The 21,802-nt window shown below is 42.8% G+C and overlaps 1 protein-coding gene across 1 annotated transcript in view; it reads right to left on the minus strand.

Moving 5' to 3' along the window:
- Positions 1 to 21,802, minus strand: part of mrps27 (mitochondrial ribosomal protein S27) — an 81,774-nt gene that overhangs the window by 23,974 nt on the left and 35,998 nt on the right. Inside the window, exons 5-6 of the mRNA XM_080189723.1 lie at positions 10,129 to 10,243; positions 2,215 to 2,293 (exon numbers count right to left, since the gene is read on the minus strand). Of these exons, the coding sequence (XP_080045849.1) occupies positions 2,215 to 2,293; positions 10,129 to 10,243 (194 nt within the window). The remainder of the gene's footprint in view (positions 1 to 2,214; positions 2,294 to 10,128; positions 10,244 to 21,802) is intronic.

The following is a 21,802-nucleotide window of genomic DNA, read 5'->3' on the forward strand; positions in this document are numbered from 1 at the left end:
ACACTTAGAATTTTTTTTGGGAGAATCTCGCCCCTTGTCCTAGATGTGTACAAGATTATAAATCTACTGTACAAACATCAAAAATCAAAGTAATTACAACAGAGTAGAAAGCATAACCTCAGTTACACCCATTGCCATAAGCAGGTCTTCACATAATGTTTAATACAATTAGCTCAGCAGCTTTTTGGATAATTGAAACTGATTGGAGGACATAAGAAATAAGGACAAGATGGAGTTAAAGACATTGCCTATTATTATAAACATCAACACATACTGAAGCACTGGGGAGTGGGTGGGGGCTCCTGCTGCCACTCTACACTCGGGTTGAGTGACAGAGGGAAGGTGGCCAGCGGTTGGGAGTGTGTATTGGGGTGGGGGGTAGTGGTAGTTGAGACTGCAGGGTGAGTGGAGAGGGGGGGAGAGGGTTGAGACTGGCTGAACATACTGGGAGGGCCAGCCTTCCGGTTAATGAATTGCTAAACTGTCAGACGGCTGTCTATTATGTTCCCAACCCATACTTCCTTCCCAAACAAGACATCTTAATGAACATTTAACAATTGCTACTTGTTTATAGATACATTTTTGCAACCATATTGAACAGTCACAGCACATGGAAGCAGCAACTAACCATTGGGAAAGAGGTTTAAGTGATCTAGGTTAGTTGGAATGGAGAAACTGCCATCAATCATACTGAATTGATTAATCTGGTCTACATGTGACTCCAGATGCATAGCAACGTGGTTGACTCTTAACTGCCTCCTAAAGGCAATTAAAGATGGGCAATAAATGCTGGCCCAGCCAGCGACACCCATGTAATAATTTAAAAGGATAGAGACTGGGAGTTCTTGTTCACAAATTACAGAAAGCTAACATGCAGGTGCAGCAAGTAATGAGGTAGGCAAATGGCACGTTAGCCTTTATTACAAGAGGATTTGAGTATAGGAATAAGGAAGTCCTGCTGCAGTTGTATAACACCTTTGAGAGACTACACCTAGATTATTGTGTGCAGTTTTGGTCTCTTTACCTAAGGAATGATATAATGTGAAAGATACCGGCATTGGACTAGGGTGGGCACAGTAAGAAGTCTCTCAATGCCAGGTTAAAGTCCAACAGGTTTATTTGGAATCACAAGGAGCAGTGCTGCTGGAAGAAGCAGCACTCCTTCTAGCACACTTTGGAAGGAGTGCTGCTCCTTCGTAAGACGAGTGGAAAGCTCGTGATTCCAAATAAACCTGTTGGACTTTAACCTGGTGTTGTGAGACTTCACACTAAGGAATGATGGATGTGCAATGATGATTCACCAGATTAATCCCAAGGATAGCAGGATTTTCCTATGAGGAAAGAGTAAGGAGATTGGGACTGTATTCTCTAGAGTTCAGAAGAATGAGAAGTAATCTCATTGAAGCGTACAAATTTTTTTACAGGGTAGATGCAGGAAGGATCTTTTCATTATTTGGGGGAGTTGTTGAGATGGGGGAGAGGGAGTCTGGAGCCAGGGTACACAGCCTCAGAATAAGGTAGATCATTCAGGACTGAGCTGAGGAGGTATTTTTTCAGTCAGAAGATGGTAAATCTTTGGCATTGTCTACCCAGCAGGCTGGGTAGGCTGAGTCATCAAGTATGTTCAAAGCAGAAGTCAATAGATTTCTACATATCAATGACATCAAGGGATACGGGGATAGTGTGGGAAGATAGCATTGAGGTAGAAGATTAGCCCTGATGTCAAATGGTGCAGCAGGCTTGAGGGGCCAAATGGCCTACTCCTGCTGTTATCCTCCTAAGTCCCTAAGAGTCTGGGGCAGAAACTGAAGTGGTGAGTGTGTGAATTTCAAACCTGCATTTGACCCTGGGATTGGGGTCCCAACTCAAAATGCAAAATACTTGTCCAAGTCTCCACATTGACTACACTGCCATTGGAATGCCCAAAGTTAGTAAATTAGTGTGTTGGTAACTATGGGTCTTCTCATTATATGACAGGGATAATGAATGTTCAGATGTGCTGCGTTACCACTATCAACCAAATTAAAAGAGATTTTAATGACAGGGTAATTTTATAAAATTAAATGCATATATAGTGTTTTTAGTACAGGCTTTTACTACACTTTGGACCTTCTTACAACAAATAATTTGGAGATAAATGACTGGCAGCATTTTCCCCTCTAAGGCAATTTAAATACACAAACTAATGTCAGTCAATTAACTTCCTTCACTTACTCATAAGGTCATCGTCCTTAATGTAACTGTCTATTAGCAGGTTAAACGTGAAGTTATCTGGAAAAATTCCATATTGTACCTGCAAAAGAGTTAGATATTTACAGATCCAAGAGAGGAAAATAAAATCACCAACATTCGAATTAAAGGAGTCTTCTAAAAAAAAATGCAAAATACTGCTGGAAATCTGAAATAAAACTAAAAAATACTGGATAAACTCAGCAGGTCTTGTTGCATCTGTGCAGAGAAACAATTAACATTTCAGATCTACAGAACTGAAGAAAAGTAAAAATGTAAGGAATTATATAATTGGAAAGGGGATGGAGGAGTTGGGACAGAATAGGAGGACTTCTTATGCATGTAAGACAATAGGGAGTGCCATTCAGGGATGAAGAGTGTTAATGGTGGTAAAAGGTGAGAAAGCAGAATTGTTCCTGGCAGCAAGGGAGAGGTGGCTAAATGGGTGGGATTATGCTGAGGCAGGCCAGGCAAATGAAAAACAACTAACAACAAACTGCCAAAAGGTGGGGTTGGCGGGTTAAGATTGATGGGAAAGTTTATTGTCTAAAGTTGTTTAACTCAATATTGAGCCCAGAAGGCTGTAATGTGCCCAACTGGTAGTATAGATTGTTTGTCCAGTTTGCAGTGGGCATTGCTGGAGAATTGCAGCAGGTCTAGGTGGGACATGTGGGCATGAGAGCAAGATGCTGGCTTGAATTGGCATGCGACAGGAAGGTTTGGGTCATGCTTGCAAACGGAATGAAGGTGTTCTGCAAAGCGGTCACCCAGTCTGCATTTAGGCTACCAATGTAGAGCAGACTGCATTGCAGTTAGTGTATACATAGACCAAATTGAAGATGGTGCAAATGAAATGTTGCTTCACCTGATGAGTGTTTGGGTCCTTGGACAGTGAGGAGGGGGGAGGTAAAGAAGCAGGTTGCTATTCTAGATTAAACACTATATGGGATTATGGACAGTTACATCACAGGAGATGGCCATTTAATCCATCATGTCCATGTTAGTTCCCTGGCGGAGCAGCTCAGCTGCCCCAGTTTTCTACATAGCCCCTTAAGTATTTTCTTCTTCAGTTAATTATCCAAAACTCTTTTGAAGGCCAAGATTGAATCACCGCATGCTATGATAGTACATTTCTAGTCTCTTCTCTTCTCCAAGAAGTTCAACCACAGCTTCTTCAATCTATCCACGTAAATGGAGTCGTTCGTGTCTGCAAACATTTTTGGAATTTTTTTTCTTCACCCTCTCTAATGGCATTACATCATTCACAAACTGAGGTGTCCAGAATTGAACACAATACTCCCACTGGGGCTGAATCGTAATTTAATAAAGGTTCACCATAATGTCCTTGCTTTAGTACTCTTTGCCTCTATTTATAACGCGAGAGATCATGTAAGTGTTATAAACCATTTCTCAATCTGTGCTGCTGCCTTCGATAATTTGTATGCATATTCCTGAGGTCCCACTGCTCTTGCACTTTTTTTTAATGTTGTATCCTGTATTTTGGTCTGTCTTCTTTCTTCCTTCCAAAATTCAATACCTGTTATCTCTCTGCATTAAATGTAATCTGCTGAGTGTTTGTCCATTCCACCAGCCTGACTTTGAATTGTGAAATCTATCTCTAACCTTCTCTGAGTTCAAAATACTTCCAAGCTTTGTGCCATCTGCAAATTTTGAAATTGTGACCTGCACATCCAAGTCTAAATCATTAATTTATATCAACAAAAGCAGTAGTTTGATCCTGGTGAACCCCAGTCAGAAAAACTGTTCACCATTACACTGTTTCCTCTCAACTTTGTATTAGTGGCAAAAACCAAGGGGGTCAGTAGTCTTTGGTCAACGTACCGCCTTCAATATCAATGTAAAGTTTCATAGTATATACTACTGTTGAAATACTATTCTGACAGCGGACTAGTGGAGTGGCTAGTTGTTGACTGGCTGCTCCAGGTCTTGGTTTCCCACTCCGCTACTGGCAGCTGCACTCGAGCGTCGGCTCTTGTTTCATTGCTGTGCTCTCTCCCCTCACTGGGGACTGTTCATATTTCAAACCCATTTCTCCACACTTGTACTTTTATCACAAAAATTGCTGCAGCAACACTTTTTATAAGAATTAAGTAAGTGTTGGAGAATCTGGTTGGGCTTGGCACAGGAATGCATTTTGAGCAGGGGGAATGAGGAAAGGGATATGAAGCGAATGGTACAATTTTAAAGAGGGCGCAGGAACAGAGAACAAGGACGTTGAAGAGGCTGTTTAAAAAAAAGGAATCTTAGCTTTATTAGTACAGGCAAGGACTACAAAAGCAAGGAAGTGATGCTGAACCTCTAAAACACTGGGTCGTGTTCATGTCAGAGTAGTGTTCAATTCTAGGCACCACAATTTCAGAAAAATGTGAAGGGGATGCAGAAGAGAATAGTACCAGGGATGAGGACCCTCAGTTATGCAGAGTTAGTCCTCCTTAGGGGAGGGAAGGTCAAGAGGAGATTTGACAGAAGCAACATGAAGATTTTTTACAGAGAAAGGAAGGAGAAACGTTCTCATACTTAGGGTCAACAACCACAGGACACAGATTTAAGAACATATGAACATAAGAAATAGGAGCAGGAGTAGGCCATCTAGCCCTTCGAGCCTGCCCTGCCATTCAATAAGATCATGGCTGATCTGTCGTGGCTCAGTTCCACATTCCCGCCCTCTCCCCATAACCCTTAATCCCCTCTCTTATCAAAAACCCATCAACCCGCGTCTTAAAAATATTTAGCGAGGTAGCCTCCACCACTTCAACGGGCAGAGAATTCCAGAGATTCACCACCCTTTGAGTGAAGAAGTTCCTCCTCAACTCCGTTCTAAAACGCCCCCCTTTTATCTTGAGGCTGTGCCCCCTAGTCCTACTGTCCTTTCTGAGCGGGAAGAGTCTCTCCACCTCTATCCTATCCATCCCATTCATCATCTTATACGTCTCAATGAGATCTCCCCTCATTCTTCTAAACTCTAATGAGTACAAGCCCAGTTTATTCAGCCTCTCCTCATAGCTCAACCCCCTCAACTCCGGTATCAGCCTAGTAAACCTCCTCTGCACTCCCTCCAAGGCCAAAATATCTTTGCGCAGGTGCGGCGCCCAAAACTGCACACAGTACTCCAGCTGCGGCCTCACCAATGCCCTATACAGCTGCAGCAAGACCTCCCTACTTTTATATTCAATCCCCCTCGCTATGAAGGCCAGCATCCCATTCGCCTTCCTGACCACCTGCTGCACCTGCAAGCTGGGTTTTTGCGACTCATGCACAAGGACCCCGAGGTCCCTCTGCACCGTCGCCTGCTGCAGTTTTTTGCCCCTTAAGTAATAGTCCTTCCTACCATTATTCCTACCAAAGTGGACCACCTCACACTTGCCAACATTAAATTCCATTTGCCATTTCCTGGCCCATTCGCCCAGCCTATCTAGATCCTTCTGCAGACTCTCCACACCCTCCGCACAATTTGCCGTTCCCCCAATCTTGGTGTCATCAGCAAATTTCGACACCCTACACTCGGTTCCCCCCTCCAGATCATCTATATAAATGGTAAAAAGCTGAGGCCCCAGCACCGACCCCTGGGGCACTCCACTAGTCACCATCCGCCAATCCGAATGGTGATTGGCAAAAGAACCAGAAGTGACATGAGGTAATTTCTTTTTTCAAACACAAGTTGTTGGATCTGGAATTAACTGTTTGAAAGGGTGGTGGAAGCAATTTCAATGGAAATATTCCAAAGGGAGTTATAACAAAAGAACAAAGAGCAGTACAGCACAGGAACAGGCCCTTCAGCCCTCCAAGAATGCACCAATCATGTTGTCATATCTACACAAACTGCTTACATCCCTCTATTTCCCATTTGTTCATATGTTTATCCAAATAAGTCTTAAATGTGGCAAACGTAACTGCCTCAACCACCTCACTTGGCAGTGCATTCCAGGCCCCTGCCACCTTCCGCGTAAAAAAAAAAAATCACCCACACATCTCCATTTCCCCCACTTATCTTGAACTTGTGCCCCCTTGTAATTGTCACTTCTGCCCTGGGAAAAAGCTTCCAACTGTTTACCCCACCTATATCCCTGATAATTTTGAGCTTCTATCAGGTCACCCCTCAGCTTGGAATTGGATAAATTCTTGAAGGGAATAATTTTAAGATGGTGACAGGGAAAAGAAAGGGGAGCAAGATTAATTGAGTAGCTCCTTCAAATTGCTGGCATAAACACAAAGGGCCAAATGGTCTCCTTATTTGCTGTATCAATCTATGATTCAATGGTGCTGCAGAACTCAATTACTCTTCTTGACAGAAGGCAAGGGTGGTTGTAGAGAGTTGTTTTTCAAACTGGAGGCCTATGGCCAGCAGTGTGCCTCAGGGATCAGCGCTAGGCCCATTGTTATTTGTCATTTATATTAATGATTTGGATGAGAATATAGGGGGCATGGTTAGTTAGTTTGCAGATGATACTAAGATTGGTGGCATAGTGGACAGTAAAGGAAGTTATCTCCAACTGCAACGGGATCTTAATCAATTGGGCCAGTAGGCTGACAAATGGCACATGGAGTTTAATTTAGACAAATGTGATGTGAAGCATTTTGGTACACTGATCCAGGGCAGGACTTACTCAGTTAATGGTAGGGCAATGGGGAGAGTTACAGAACAAAGATCTAGGGGTACATATTCATAGCTCTTGAAAGTGGAGTCACAGGTGGACAGAGTGGTGAAGAAGACATTCGGCATCCTTGGTTTCATCGGTCAGAACACTGAATACAGGAGTTGGGATGTCTTGTTGAAGTTGTGCAAGACATTGGTAAGGCCACGCTTGGAATACTGTGTGCAATTCTGGGCACCCTATTATAAAAAGGATATTATTAAACTAGGAAGAGTGCAGAAAATATTTACTAGGATGCTACCGGGACTTGAGGATTGAGTTATAAGGTGAAGCTGAATAGACTGGGACTTTTTTCTCTGAAGCGTAGGAGGCTGAGGGGTGACCTTATAGAGGTTTATAAAATAATGAGGGGCATAGACAAGGTAGATAGTCAATATCTTTTCCCAAATGTAGGGGAGTCTAAAACTAGCGGGCATAGATTTAAGGTGAGAGGGAAGAGATACAAAAGTGTCCAGAGAGGCAATTTTTTCAGAGGGTGGTGAGTGGCTGGAACGAGCTGCCGGAGGTAGTAGTAGAGGCAGGTACAATTTTGTCTTTTAAAAAGCATTTAGACATTTACATGAGTACGATGAATATAGAGAGATATGAGCCAATTGGGATTAGTTTAGCGGTTTAAAAAAAGGGCGGGATGAACAAGTTGGCCCGAAGGCCCTGTTTCCATGCTGTAAACCTCTGATGCAATTACTGCATTGTTAGCATGTTCAAAACCCACCAAGCTGATATAGAAACTGAGATTGTTTAAAGATTCAAAAGATGCCGTCATTTGAAGAATTCAATCACCTCTTCTTGACACCTATAATAATATGGAAAACTAATAATTGCAGATTCTGTATTCCAGATTCTTGCTGCATATTCTCCCTGGATTTTGAATTCTAATTATTGGGGTGAATTTTTGTCACGGTGTGTTGAGATGCATGAATGGCCACGTTGTTTTCTTTTGGAGGAGATTCGATTTTCCTCAGCACACCCGACCCTATTTTCCTGCACCATTTTTGCGGGTTGTGAATTTCTATTTCAGGATTCACACACCTGCTGCCGCAGAGGTCAGACTCCCTATTTCAAATGGGGCCAACAACTGTTCTTCCTCCAGTGCAGAACTTTTGTCTGGCGGTCTGGGGGTTTTGGAAGACCGGGTTGAACAGTTTGTGAAGAAAATGCAAATGTTTGCTGAGGAGTCGGGAACATTCTGATAGATAAGTGCCAAAATGTTTTGACACCTTTAAATGGGCTGACCCGGGCAAATGTGAGGAGGCATGCAGGTGGGTGGGGTAGTAATTTGGTTTTGATTTGATTTATTATTGTCACATGTGTTAACATACAGTGAAAAGTATTGTTTCTTGCCTGCTATAAAGTCAAAGCATACCGTTCATAGAGAAGGAAAGGGGAGAGTGCAGAATATAGTGTTACAGTTATAGCTAGCATGTAGAGAAAGATCAACTTAGTGAGACGTAGGTCCATTCGAAAGTCTGATAGCAGCACGGAAGAATCTGTTCTTAAGTCGATTGGTACATGACCTCGACTTTTAATATTAAATGAGATGGGTGAGGACTGAGGTTTAGCACCTTCGAAACAATGTTGGGAAGAGGGCTGCTGTGTTAAGAGAACCAAGGCGGACTTTCTAACCAGCCTGCCTCTGCACCCATACTCATCACACACTCCAGCATGGCTCGCAAAGTGCAATATGAACCCAATCAATGTGAAAAGATAAAAATCCCTTGTAAATTCACACATGGGTCAGGTGTTCATTTTACAAACTGGAAAAGTGCATGGGTTGGGTTTTCCCACCCCAGATGAAAGTTCAATTTCAGAAATTCTTTTAATTTGGCAAACATTTAAACGGCAGTATACCAGTTTTTCAGTGAAAAAACAGTTAGCTGCAGGAATCTACCACAATGACCTCACAGCCTCGCTGCAGCACTCAGGGTAACCCACTGACATTACTGCATAGCACAGTGCATGGTAATTTGGAAAAAGATTAAAACTGACACTGAAAAACATCTGTTTCACATATCAGCATTAGAGTTAGTCACCATGACAAAGTTAGATCATATTTTAACTCCCTAAATGAAAATTTCTGACCACAAAGCGTGCAAGCTGTATAAGTTAGTCTATAAAAACATCTATTAGAAGATAAATTGCTTATTCTTTTATAAATGCAAATATTGGCTCAGCACCCCAAAGAAGTAAAGTAATATACATTTTCTATTATTGTAGACAATGGGCTTGATCTTGGAGAAAAATAATGACCTGTTAATGTTCAATTTGACCAGCAAGTTCAGGGGATCCAGAAATATGTTGCGAGTTGCAGATCCCTACAACTTTCTGGTTGGTTTCACGCTGTATTAGTTTCTACCCTTGGTTGCATTAGCTCTCCATTCCGATATTCCGAGCAGTAGCTATGGGAACATAGCTCATCATTCCCTCATCAAATAGAGTGGTAATCGCATCCCAAAAAGGAAAATCTCGGCCATGATCTATAAACTACTAATCCCCTTCAGGGTGATAGGGGGAACCTGTCAGAAAATACGAGGATCTATTTATTACTAGAGAATAGCTTTCCACTGCACTGCTGCTGCCAAACTGCCTTACACATGTTCAGAATTCCAATCTCCTACCTGCATAAGACTGAAAAATCTTTCTAGTCATATGCTCGCAACTATAAAGTTTACAACTGTTACAAAAAAAAGCAGCTCAAGTAGCCGTGTGCAAAACAAAATCTCCTGCAATAATTCTCTGCACACATACAAAAAGCAGTTTTTTATTATCGATAGGACTAAGTTCTGACTCAGTAACTATTTCTATGACTCAAAATGAGGTAATGCTGCCTCTGAGAGTGATAATGCAGTACAGGATTGCATGCTTACACGATCAGAATCTTGCTTTCAATGGGAATGTTTAGTGTGTTACCTGTGCTATCAGGATTGCTCTGCTAAACTCCAGCTTGGGAATATACCAGAAACTTAAGTTAACGCACTGTCATTTCTATGATGCAGTTCAAATCAGTTGCTTCTTGGAAATATCTTTAGAGACTTATTCAGGTCAAATAAGCACAAAGAAATCATTTCTGACGAATCTTTAATTATGTCAGAAATACTGAAACAATTAAAAATAAAATCTTCACCCATTTTAATTCATTTTCATACTGTGATGTATTGTTCATTCATACCTTCACAAAATGCTCCCTGTTGCAAAGCATGTTTATCCAATTACAACTTACTAACTGTACCTGGTTTCTCACAGTGTACAAGGCCTTGTCCCTAGCATCATACTTAAAACACTGTCGAATCCAGCTGTGGATAGTCCAATCTCTTAAATACCAACAATTTGGGCTATGTCGAAACCTGAGATTTAAAAGGACACAAAGACAGAATAAGTTTCAAAGCCATGAATAAGTGTTTTCATAAAAAACAATTAAACTAATGCGTCAGGCACACAGATTTTTAAATAAAAAAAAAAGTGAGGGACGTAAGTTTTTGAGCTTCACAATCAAATATGGATAACTAAATTCAAAACAGGAAGTGCTGGAACACTAGATACATGGGACAGGAATGTTTAGATATTGGGGTTTCCTGCCTCACCACCCAAAATGTCAGCCGCGATGTTGGCTGCTATATAATGCTCTGGGGAGCAATAATTGGTTGGAGGTGGAACTTCTGACCCAGTCAGGAGGAAATCCCGCCTCAGACAGCTGCTGGCCATCTGATTGGCTGGCATAACTACCAGTAGTGGCAGCCACTGTTGGGACTACACCTAGTCCCACAAGTGTCAGGGTCCCCAGATAAAGGTAAGTATGATGGGGGGGGGGGCTCACAGCAGGACAGGGTGTCCCCTGCGGAGAGATGGGTGCGAGGGGAGCATAATGCTGGTAGAGCAACGCTAAAGAAGCATTTGGCGGAGGGGATGGTAGTGCGGCGCAGTGGTCAGGAGGGTTGCTCTGATTAGGAAAGGAGGAGCAGTGATGTAGGGGGCCAATGATGGATACACACACCGCCCGCTCCCCGCCCCAGTCCCACCCCTTTCTGACTTGAGACCAGAGCAGACTAACTTGCCGAGCCTCCTCTCCCTGTCTCTGAGCTCCTTCTGCCGGTTTCTAAACTGTTACTGGGTAGGAAATGCCACTTATGTAGGAGTGTGGGTGGCTGGGCCGCCTAGGCCTCACCCAGCCCCAGTAAAGCTTAGGGTGCATGGTCAGTGGTGGGAAGACCATAGGTGAATTTTGCAGGTGACCCCTACAATTCTGGCCATTGTTTTTTATAGATGCTGACTAAATCCCATTTTCCATCAATTTCTTTATTCGGAGATTGCTTTAGCACAGGGACTAGCTGAGTCAGAGCCTAGTGTGCCATTTAAAGAAAAAATGGATAAATATTTGATAAGAGGAAGTTACAAGGCAATGGAGAGTAGGTAGGGTTCATTTTGGATTGCTTAGCAAGAGCTAGCAAAGACATGACGTGCTCCACTTTGCAAACTATAAACATCTGTCATTCCACCAAAAAGGACAAATAAGTAATGTACATCATAACTTGTGAATTTTAAATAACTGCATATGCTTTTTTGATACCAGTGCTGTACAAATCACTCACAATGTAAATCAATCGCATTTCACCACAGCTTAGAATTGAAAGCATGAGACCAGTAGAGTAAATCTGCAGCTGGAATGCCTGAGAGGGTGCATTCAATCTCTTGCCATATCATCTCACGCCACCACACCACCACCCCACCCCAACTTAATTTTCATTGACAAAAAAACCCATTTATTTTTGTGGAGAGAGAGACAGATGGGGGAGGAGGAGGGTGGGAGAGCAGAGGGGGGGAGGAGGAGGGTGGGAGAGTGGGGGAGGGAGGAGGAGGGTAGGAGCGGAGGGGCAGTTCTGCCTATGTTAAAGCAGGAGAGTGGGAGAACCTTGTGGGAATTCTCCCACTGGCATTTAAACATCAGACTCAAAATATTTCCCAAAACTGAAGCACTGATGTTTGCTGCATTTGTGTCCAAAACAGAGTTACTTACAGAGCTGCTGGAACAGGACAGACCAAGTTAAATTTCTACCACATGTTAAATAAAAACAAAAGGCATGATTTCAAGTAGAAGTGCTTCTGTAGCATAAGTGTGGCATAAAGCATCACCTAGATTTAATTCTTACACATATTCATTTTTAATTTAAATTATAATTAGTAAAATATTTTCAGCAGTAAGTAAAAAGTAAAGCCGTTACTGTAGTTGCAGATGACCATACGCTGTGACTGACAGTGATTTAACCTGAGGATTGCCACACCTCAAATGAGGAGTAAGGTTGAGAAGACAGGGCCTTCATGAATAACCTCAGCCAGCGTGGGAATTGAACCCACGCAGTTGCTCTCCATTTTCAGTGGTGATTGTTTAGGGACAAGCATAATGATTACGCCTGTTGAGTGATTGGCATGAAGAACCCATGAGGCACACAAATAAATCATTCCTCAAATGTTAATGTTACTTTACCCTGCCATTGGTATTACAAAATACTTTTTTAAAAGTTGGCAAATTCCAATAATCATACACATAGTGGGCCATGATTTATGCAGCAGTTTATAGGCCTGGGATATAATTATATATACAGGAGCAAAATGCAAATAACAGGATGGTTGAAAAAAACAAAGCATTTCCAAATGGCTCTCAGACATTTTAGTCTTAATGCCCAGAACAGGTGTTAATTATCTTATTAACCTTTCCATACAGTTGTGAAAGGAGTTTATTGAATAGAAGATGATCACTTAAGTTACTGTACAAATAATGCCAATTTTTGGATATGAATATTAGAATTTGTCACCTCTTAAAGACAGACTTTGTAATAGTGGTGACAGTGTAATGGTAGATTAATACGAGCAATGCTCAGTTTTCATCACATCAACTCAGCAGGCGTGATCTTTATTCTGAGCATCCAATCTTCCCATGGCCTTTAAAGGCAGCAGACTTCCTGTCTTGCTCAGGCACAGGAATTACATTTGCCACCAGAGGTATTGCTGCTCCGGAGATGTTTGTGAAAACAATCGTGTGGTATTAAACATTCTAGTTGATGAATTGACACTGGAGCATTTCAACAACATCTTTAGATATAACAGCTCTTTATGGATTCCACTATATGCAAATCTTACACCTGGCAGTCATATATGACATTTCTCCCACGGGTTTCTGATGCCCTCCATCAGGCTCAAACCAGGCTTGGAAACCTGTAGTCTGTAGAAAACAGTCACTCATTGTGATTTTCCACAGAGAGGTCAAATGGTAGCCAGCGCTCAAAGCTGGAGGCCCGATCGGGCTTGAAAGCAGAAGCGGGATGCCAAGGCAGCTAAAGCAACTAGAGAGCAGGAGAGGGGTTTCAGCTAAACAGTGGTGTTTGCAGACATGCCATTACTGTGGATTGTGGAAGCCCCACTATGGAGCAGCCAGAGACTGCTGCTGCACCAAGGCAGGCAGCATGAACCTCTCTGCCTGCCTGGAGTGCTCGAACCCTGGCCTGCCAGAAGGAGGCCATCTTCAGGTAGTTAAGTTGGCCCCCAACATCTATGAGTATCTGGAAGGTCTCAGTAGAGCACTGTTGACAGGCCTTAATTGGTTCTGTATGTCCACCGCCAAAAATAGAATAGGATTTCAAAATCCATCAGTGACAACAAACTTGAGGTTGTGACAGAGAGTGAGGATGACACCAATTGACTGCAGCAGGATATTGGTATGCTAGCAGAGTGTGCAGACAACTAGCAGATGGAATTTAATATGGAGAAGTGTGAGGTGATACATCTTAGCAGAATGCCAAACCATAGGTTGAAATGTAAAGGTACTGGAGTAAAAGGAAAATTCAAGAATTGGGTAAAATCGAAATTAAGAATAAAACTGGGATAAAATAAAATAAGGGGAAACCAATAAGGGTGCACCTGTTTTTGAAGATGTTTTTGTCATTTCAGTGTTGTTGTATGTAGGTGTATGTACTAACAATTGACTGATTGAATGAAACAATATGTTCCTTCAGTAGTTCATAATAAGCAGAGCTCAGACTGTACTCAACTATCCCCTACTTGCAAATCACAATATCTTCTGTGAGATATGATTCTGGAATTGGACAGCTCTTGCTGAAGAATCCAAAGTATGCTAATACACTAAAAACCAATTTAAGATGTTCAGCCAAGCTCATAACATGGTTCATTCATGCCTGCTGGAAGTGACACAGGCTCATACGTAAGAACTTGTTCTCTACTAACAAAAGGAGTATGTTCAAGCCTTGCACTTTCTTTGAATTACCCAAGAACTTTTTGAACCTATTATTCGCTAATGCTTTCTCCATAATTATACCTCGATCAAAGTTGACTTGCTAACCAATTAGCACTTCTTTCTCCTGCACCATAAATTGTTGCGATTGTTCGAGTTTATCCTGATCAGTGCAAGATGAAAAATTTAGCAACAGGTCTCCCTTTTCAGCGATATTCAAGTTTTATTCTATTAAGTAACTGGTTCTACACAAAAGCTAGAAAGTTATGTTGAACTTTTATAAAATTCTGATTTGGCCAAAATTAGAGGATTATTCATCAAAGAGAAGGACTTGGTGGATGATGAGCCTGGAGAATGGTATGTAGACAGTTTGGGTCATGTTGAGATCAAAAAGGGGGTGGAATTGGGGTTCTTGAGAAACATTAAGGTAGACAAGTCCCAGGGCCTGATGGGATATACCACAGAATATTGAGAGAAGGGAGGAAATTGCCAGGGCCTTGAGAAAAATCTTTGTACCGTCACTCGCTACAGGGGGAGGTCCAGAAGATTAGAGAATGGCCAATGTTGTTCCTTTGTTTAAGAAGGGTAGCAAGGATAATCCAGGTAATTACTGGCCGGTGAGCCATACGTCAGTAGTAGGGAAATTATTGGAGATGATTCTTCAAGACAGGATTTACTCCCACTTGGAAATAAATGGGCATATTAGCAAGTGGTTTTGTGAAGGGAAGGTTGTGTCTCGCTAACTTGATCGAGTTATTCAAGGAAGTGACGAAGATGATTGAAGAAGGTAGGGCAGTGGATGTTGTCTACATGGACTGCAGCAAGGTCTTTGACAAGGTCCCTCATGGCAGACTGGTGCAGAAGCTGAAGTTGCACAGGATCAGAGGTGGGTGGCAAGACGGATACAGAACTGATCATAGAAGACAGGGTAGCAGTGGAAGGGTGCGTTTCTGAATAGAGAGCTGTGACAAGTGACGTTCCTCAGGGATCAGTGCTGGGACCATTGGAGGAAAATGTAACTGGTTTGATTGGTAAGTTTGCGGATGACACCAGGATTGGTGGAATTGCTGACAGTGATGAGGATTGTCAGAGAATACAGCAGGATACAGATCAGTTGGAGACTTGGGCGGAGAGATGGCAGATGGAGTTTAATTCAGACAATTGTGAGGTAATGCATTTTGGAAGGTCTAATACAGATGGAAAATATACATTTAACGGCAGAAACCTTGAGAGTATTGATAGGCAGAGGGACCTGGGTGTACAGGTACATGGGTGGCAAGGCAGGTGGAGAAGGTTGTGAAGAAGGCATATGGTATGCTTGCCTTCATCGGTGGGGCACTGAGTTTAAAAATTGGCAAGTCATGTTGCAGCTTTATAGAACCTTAGGCTGCACCTGGAATATCGTGTTCAATTCAGGTTGCCACACTACCAGAAGGATGTGAAGGCTTTGGAGAGGGTACAGAAAAGATTTATCAGGATATTGCGTGGTATGAAGGGCATTAGCTATGAGGAGAGGTTGGAGAAACTTGGTTTGTTCTCACTGGAACAATGGAAGTTGAGGGGTGACCTGATAGAGAAATCTACAAGATTATGATGGGCATGGACAGGGTGGAGAGTCAGGAGCTTTTTCCCAGGATGGAAAAGTCAATTACTTGGGGGCACAGGTTTAAGGTGCGAGGGGCAAGGTTTAAAGGAGATGTACAAGGCCAGTTTTTTTTTAACACAGAGGGTGGTGGGTGCCTGGAACTCGTTGCCAGGGGAGGTAGTGGAAGCAGATAGTGACTGTTAAAGGGCATCTTGACAAATACATAAATAGAATGGGAATAGAGGGATATGGTTCCTGGAAGGGTAGTGGGTTTGAGTTCAGTCGGGCAGCATGGTCGGTGCAGGCTTGGAGGGCTGAAGGGCCTGTTCCTATGCTGTACTTTTCTTTGTTCTACCTCCAGGTCAGGTCACTACACTTTAGGAAGGATGTGAAGTTCCTTGGGAGAATGTAGAAATAGCCCGGAAAGAGGGAATTTAAATTAGGTTGGAGAATCTCGAGTTGTTCTAGAGATTATGGAGCAATCTTTTAGAACCCATAAAATCCCTACAGTGCTGGAGGCTGCCATTCAGCCCATCGAGTCTGCACCAACACCAATCCCACCTGGGCCCAATCCCTGCTAATCCCTCTAACCTACACATCCCGGGACATTAAGGGGCAATTCAGCATGGCCAATGCACCCAACCTATAAATGTATACAGGTTCAAATAAGACAGACAGAGACAAGCTGTTCCCACTAGCTGATGGTACAAAGACTGAGACACAGATTCAAGGCTTTAGGCAAGTGATACAGAGGGAATGTGAAGAACATGGTACACAATGAGTGGTAATGACCTACCAGCCTTCAAGGATGGTATTAATGAAGATAATCAGCTATTTCAAAAGCAAATTGGATGGGTACTGGAGAGAAACAAACTTGCAATGATACAGAGATAGAGTGGGAGAATGGAGCAGATTAGTCTGCTTTAGAAAACCAGCACAGACTCAATGGGTAGAATGGCCTCATTCTATGCATAATGACAGTATGGGCATGATGTTCATTGAATTGGGCCAAAGCCAGAACCTTTAAAAATGGCAAACAGGACTGGAATGTGGAAGACCCGCCCCGCCTCCTTTTCCAGCAGATCCCATTTTTGCCAGCAGAGGATGGGAAAGGCATGAAGGACACAGACAGGAAACCTCAACACAGCAGGAACATTGGAAATTAATGTTGATTTCAAACAAGATCTCATTTTGGGTATTCCAAGAGCTTTAACACATAGCGTGGGAATCACAACTTGATGGATAAAGCATAAATGCTCTTGAAGGATGGTTTATGTCTGTTAAGTGTCATGATCTGAAGTTATTTAAATTACCAGCCCCTTAAACACAAATAAAACAAGTATGCAGCTATCAGGAGTTAAAAAATAAACATACACTGCGAGAGTCCACTCGTTAATAAGCCATCTGGTGCGGCTTAGAAAATATCATTAACATCTGTTATTGGTTTCAATAGACTTCATTGTTGACATTTCTCAAGGGCTGCTATTAACACTGAGACTATTATGAATGCTTGGGTGAGTTTCAAAAGTCAATCTCAACAGAGGTGAATGAGTTCACATTTTCATTGACGATTAAGGAGGCTGTTAAAGATTTGCTATTTTTGATGCGCTTATGACTGGAAGTTTTTGTTTTTATACCAAATTCATGACATATGGAAATTAAAAATCTTTGAAATGTTGTTCCTTATTCTTTGAGATGTGGGTGTCACTGTCAAGCCCACACTTGTTGTCCAATCCTAATTGTCTTTGCAATTGAGTGGCATGCTAGGCTATTTTAGAGGACAGTTAAGAGTTAATCACATTGCCCTGGCTCTTGATACCTGCCCATGGTGGATACTGGGTTGCTATGGAACCCGGGGGAGGGAGGGAGGAGAGGAGGGGGGTGTTTCTGAGGTTGCCTGAAGGATGCGGAGCAAACCTAAATACAACTATTTCTTCTCCCAGGGGAATATACAATCATTGCCAGGCAAACTAAAACACAGTTTGGAGTTGACTAAGCATGTTGATTGGTCTCTATGTATAAATTATTTCTATGCATAAATTAAAATTGGTTATTACAAGTTGAATAGCAGCACAGCAGATTAGCTGAAGTTCAAAAGTGTGGTTTAAAGCAGCAGCACGCAATGGTCTTTCGTTCCTGAAAACCATGTATAACCCCAACACAGATGGTTTGGATTGGTTAGCTGACTACCAGTTCTGATTTAAAAATAAGCTTGGGCATTTTTAGTCCAGTTTTAGCACAAAACTGTCTTTAATTCAGCACTAATTGGCAACTTTGCTCAGAAAAGCATGGTCCTAATTAGACAGGCAACGAAAAGCTCATCAGTACAACATGCTGAGTGGGGTTCAGTCAGCGATCAGTATGCCCAGCTGCTCCTTAGGGTTGCTAAATTATACTGACTCCAAGTTTACTGGGCTTAGGTGAGTGCTGTGAGGATGGCTGAAGGGAGAAATGGAAAACAGTGTCTCATAGGCTTTAACAAGAGCTGTGCCGAGGCACATAGTTAGGGCAGGGTGCAGAGTACTTTATTCTGCACCTGCTTGTCCTGTACCAAACACCATGTGCCCCAATTCGCTGTGTTGAGCAAAAATCTGTTCAATCAATCAGTTCACACTACTGATTGTGATACTCACATTTCTAGAAGCTCTGTGGGTCAACACCTTGTCATGTGCAGAGGTGTGTGCGCATTGGCAATCCCTTGAGCAAAGCCATCAGGAGCTCCTTGCTCCTGGTAATGTTGCCCCTCACGGTAAGGGTGGGGAGAGGTGCCAAACGAAGTGCAGTCCAAAAAGTCCTTAACAGGAAACAAATACCAAGTGCCCTCTGCCAATGACAAAACATTGAGCTAGCCATCCACAAAATCTACAAGGACCATTTGTTTCCATGGCAGCGTAAAACTAATCTTTCCTTCCAAGAACAACCCCACAGTGGAACAAGCTGCCAAAGGTAATAGTCACATTCTCATCTTGTGAAACCTTCAAAATCCGTCTTTAGATTATCACTATAATTATTTCATTGCCATGGCTACCATATCAGCTGGTCATATTGATTTTAGTTTGTCATGCTGACCCAAACAAAGCTGAGGCAGAGGGAAACTGTGTCTCTCATCAGTTGTGAAAGTGGAAGGAAGCTGCAGTGGCAAGGTGGTCCTGATCATTGTAACTCGACACATCATTGAAATCTGATTACCAGCCCATCAAGATCGTGTGGATAATGACAATGCCCCAAAACTACCACCTTAAACAAAGTCATGCACAGGCTTCAACCAGGGTCAATTTGCCAAATCCTGCATCAATAGAGATTTGGCAAAGGGGACAGAGCTGTGAACGTGCCAGCACTGCTGCCTCACAATGCCAGGGACCTGGGTTCAATTCCATCCTGTGTGTGGAGTTGGTACATTCTCCTGCATCTGCGTTGGTTTCCTCTCACACTCCAAAGATGTGCAGGTTAGGTGGATTGGCCATAGTAAATACTTGGGTTATGGGAATAGGATGGGAGTGGGAGTTGGTCCTGGATAGGATACCCTTTTGGAGAGTTGGTGCAAACTTGATGGGCTGAATGGCCTCCTTCTGCACTGTAGGGATTCTATGATTCTGTCGTCAAGAACCTGCACACTGGTGACAGATGTGAGAAGGTCATTTGGCACCTGTGTTGGGATAGAGGTGTCTTTGGGCAGCAGCACCTGTCAATGAGTAGTCTTCTTCAGGATACTCTCTGCGCAGCTCAAATGGGAAGGGGGAATAGAAAAAGTACTCAGTCCCACAAATTCCTGACTGAAGAACCACTCCCTATGGGATCACCATCACTGTGGTCAAAGGCAGAAAGCTTCAAATTTTGCAATTTGAAATGTTAGAACACTCATGAATAATCTCAAGAATGGCCATCCAGAAAGAAGAATTACAATTGTATCACATGAGCCGTGAAGTCTCCAAAGTGACGTCATTGCATTCAGTAAAACCAAGTTCTGACAGGAGGACAGCTCAAAGAGCAAGAGGGAGATGCACCTTCTAATTGAAAGAAAAGACTCATGGAGGGATTCTCTAGTTCTGGCAAAGAGTCATGAAGAGACTTGAAACATTAACTCTGTTCATCTTTTCACAGATGCTGCCAGATCTGCTCAATTTTTCAAGCAATTTCTAGTTTTCATTATTTTAATTCCCATGTTGATCATGACTCTGATGATTAGAGTGGACCCACTTGGGATAATGGAGTGGGGAAAGCCAATACAAGCGGCATCCTCCTGCTGACAAAATGTGCTTAGCATGCCTCATCATAACAAACACCCTCTTCCACCAGAAGGACAAATACAAGACCACATGGAGCCATCCTAGATCAAAGTACTGACACATCCTGGGTTACTTCACTGCTTAGGGAACTGCTAGATACATCATAGTCTGGTTCCATATGAGATGCACATCCACCTAGCCCCAAGACATAAGGCCCAACAATCCAAAAGGAAGATGACCATTTTCTCAGATCTAAAGCTACTTGACCAAAGAGAGGAATTTCAAGGGCAGCATTAAAGAAGTCTAAGAAATTTCACAATTCCAACTCTATTCCCAAACAATAGATCAAATAAAGTCAGTTGTACTAGACTTCCACGCCCAGACCATTGGGTTTGAGTATCTTCACCAGTGTGACTGATTCCTTTGGAATGTTTCAGAAATACATAACCTCCTGGAACAAAAACAAGCAGCCTTCATTCCCTGGCGGAACAACCCAAGGTTACAAGTCAAGAAGGTAGCATTCCAAAAGCTCAAGGACAGCCCCCAAGGCAAACCTGGAAGATATAGAACATGTGGTGGGGAGAGAATGCTCAAGAGATCCAACAGTGAGATTCAAAGAGAGCATGCCCTCCACCCTGGAAGTCTTGGATGAACCTGTATCTGAGGTCACCATCGCAAACATTAGAACATTTCTTGAAAGTCAACTTGGGGAAAGTAACTGGCCTTGATGAGGTATCCAGACAAGCACTCAGATCCTGCGTGGACCAGCTGGCGGGGGTATTCACAGAATCTTTAACCTCTCTTTGCACCAATCTGAGGTCTCTATCTGCTTCAAGAAGATGACCATCATCCGAGTACCAAAGAAAAGTCAGGCAATTGTGGCTCAGACATCCACCATTATGAAGTGCTTCGAAAGGTTAGTCATGGCTTGAATCAATTCTGGCCACCCAGATTGCCTGGATCCACTACAGTTTGCCTACTGGGACTTGATGGGACTTTGATGTTGTGGCCATTTCAGAGACATGGATAGAGCAGGGTCAGGAATGGTTGTTGCAGGTTCCGGGGTACAAATGCTTTAGTTGGAGTAGAGATGAAGGTAGAAGGGGGGGTGGGGTAGCATTGCTAGTCAAGGACTGTATCACAGTGTCGGAGAGGAAGTTTGATGAGGACTTGTCAGTTGAGGTAGTATGGGCGGAGATTAGAAATAGGAGAGGAGAGGTCACCCTGTTGGGAGTCTTTTATAGACCTCCTAAAAGTTCTAGAGAGGTTGAGGAAAGGATTGCGGAGACAATCCTGGTTAGGAGTGAAAGTAATAGGGTAATTGTTATGGGGGACTTTAACTTTACGAATATTGATTGGAATTGCTATAGTTCTAGCTCGCTAGAGGGGTCAGTGTTTGTACAAAGCGTGCAGGAAGGTTTTTTGACTCAGTATGTAGATAGGCCAACTAGAGGTGAGGCTATATTGGATTTGGTGCTGGGAAATGAGCCAGACCAGGTGCTAGACTTGGAAGTTGGTGTGCATTTTGGTGATAGTGACCACAATTCGGTTACGTTCACCTTAGTGATGGGAAGGGATAGGCATGAACCTCGGGTCAGTAGTTTTAGCTGGGGTAAGGGCAATTATGAGGCTATTAGGAGTGAATTAGGAAGCATAGATTGGACTAGGAGATTACAGGGACTGGGAACGTCCGAAATGTGGAGTTTTTTCAAGGAGCAGCTACTGCGAGTCCTTGATAGGTATGTCCCTGTCAGGCATGGAGGATTTGGTAGATCTAGGGAACCGTGGTGCACTAAAAGAGTTGAGTCGATGGTTAAAAAGAAAAAGGAGGCTTATGTTCGGATGAGATTGG

The sequence above is a fragment of the Carcharhinus amblyrhynchos genome, chromosome 5 (assembly GCF_965287045.1).
Source record: "Carcharhinus amblyrhynchos chromosome 5, sCarAmb.v2.hapA, whole genome shotgun sequence".
Lineage (NCBI taxonomy): Eukaryota > Metazoa > Chordata > Chondrichthyes > Carcharhiniformes > Carcharhinidae > Carcharhinus > Carcharhinus amblyrhynchos.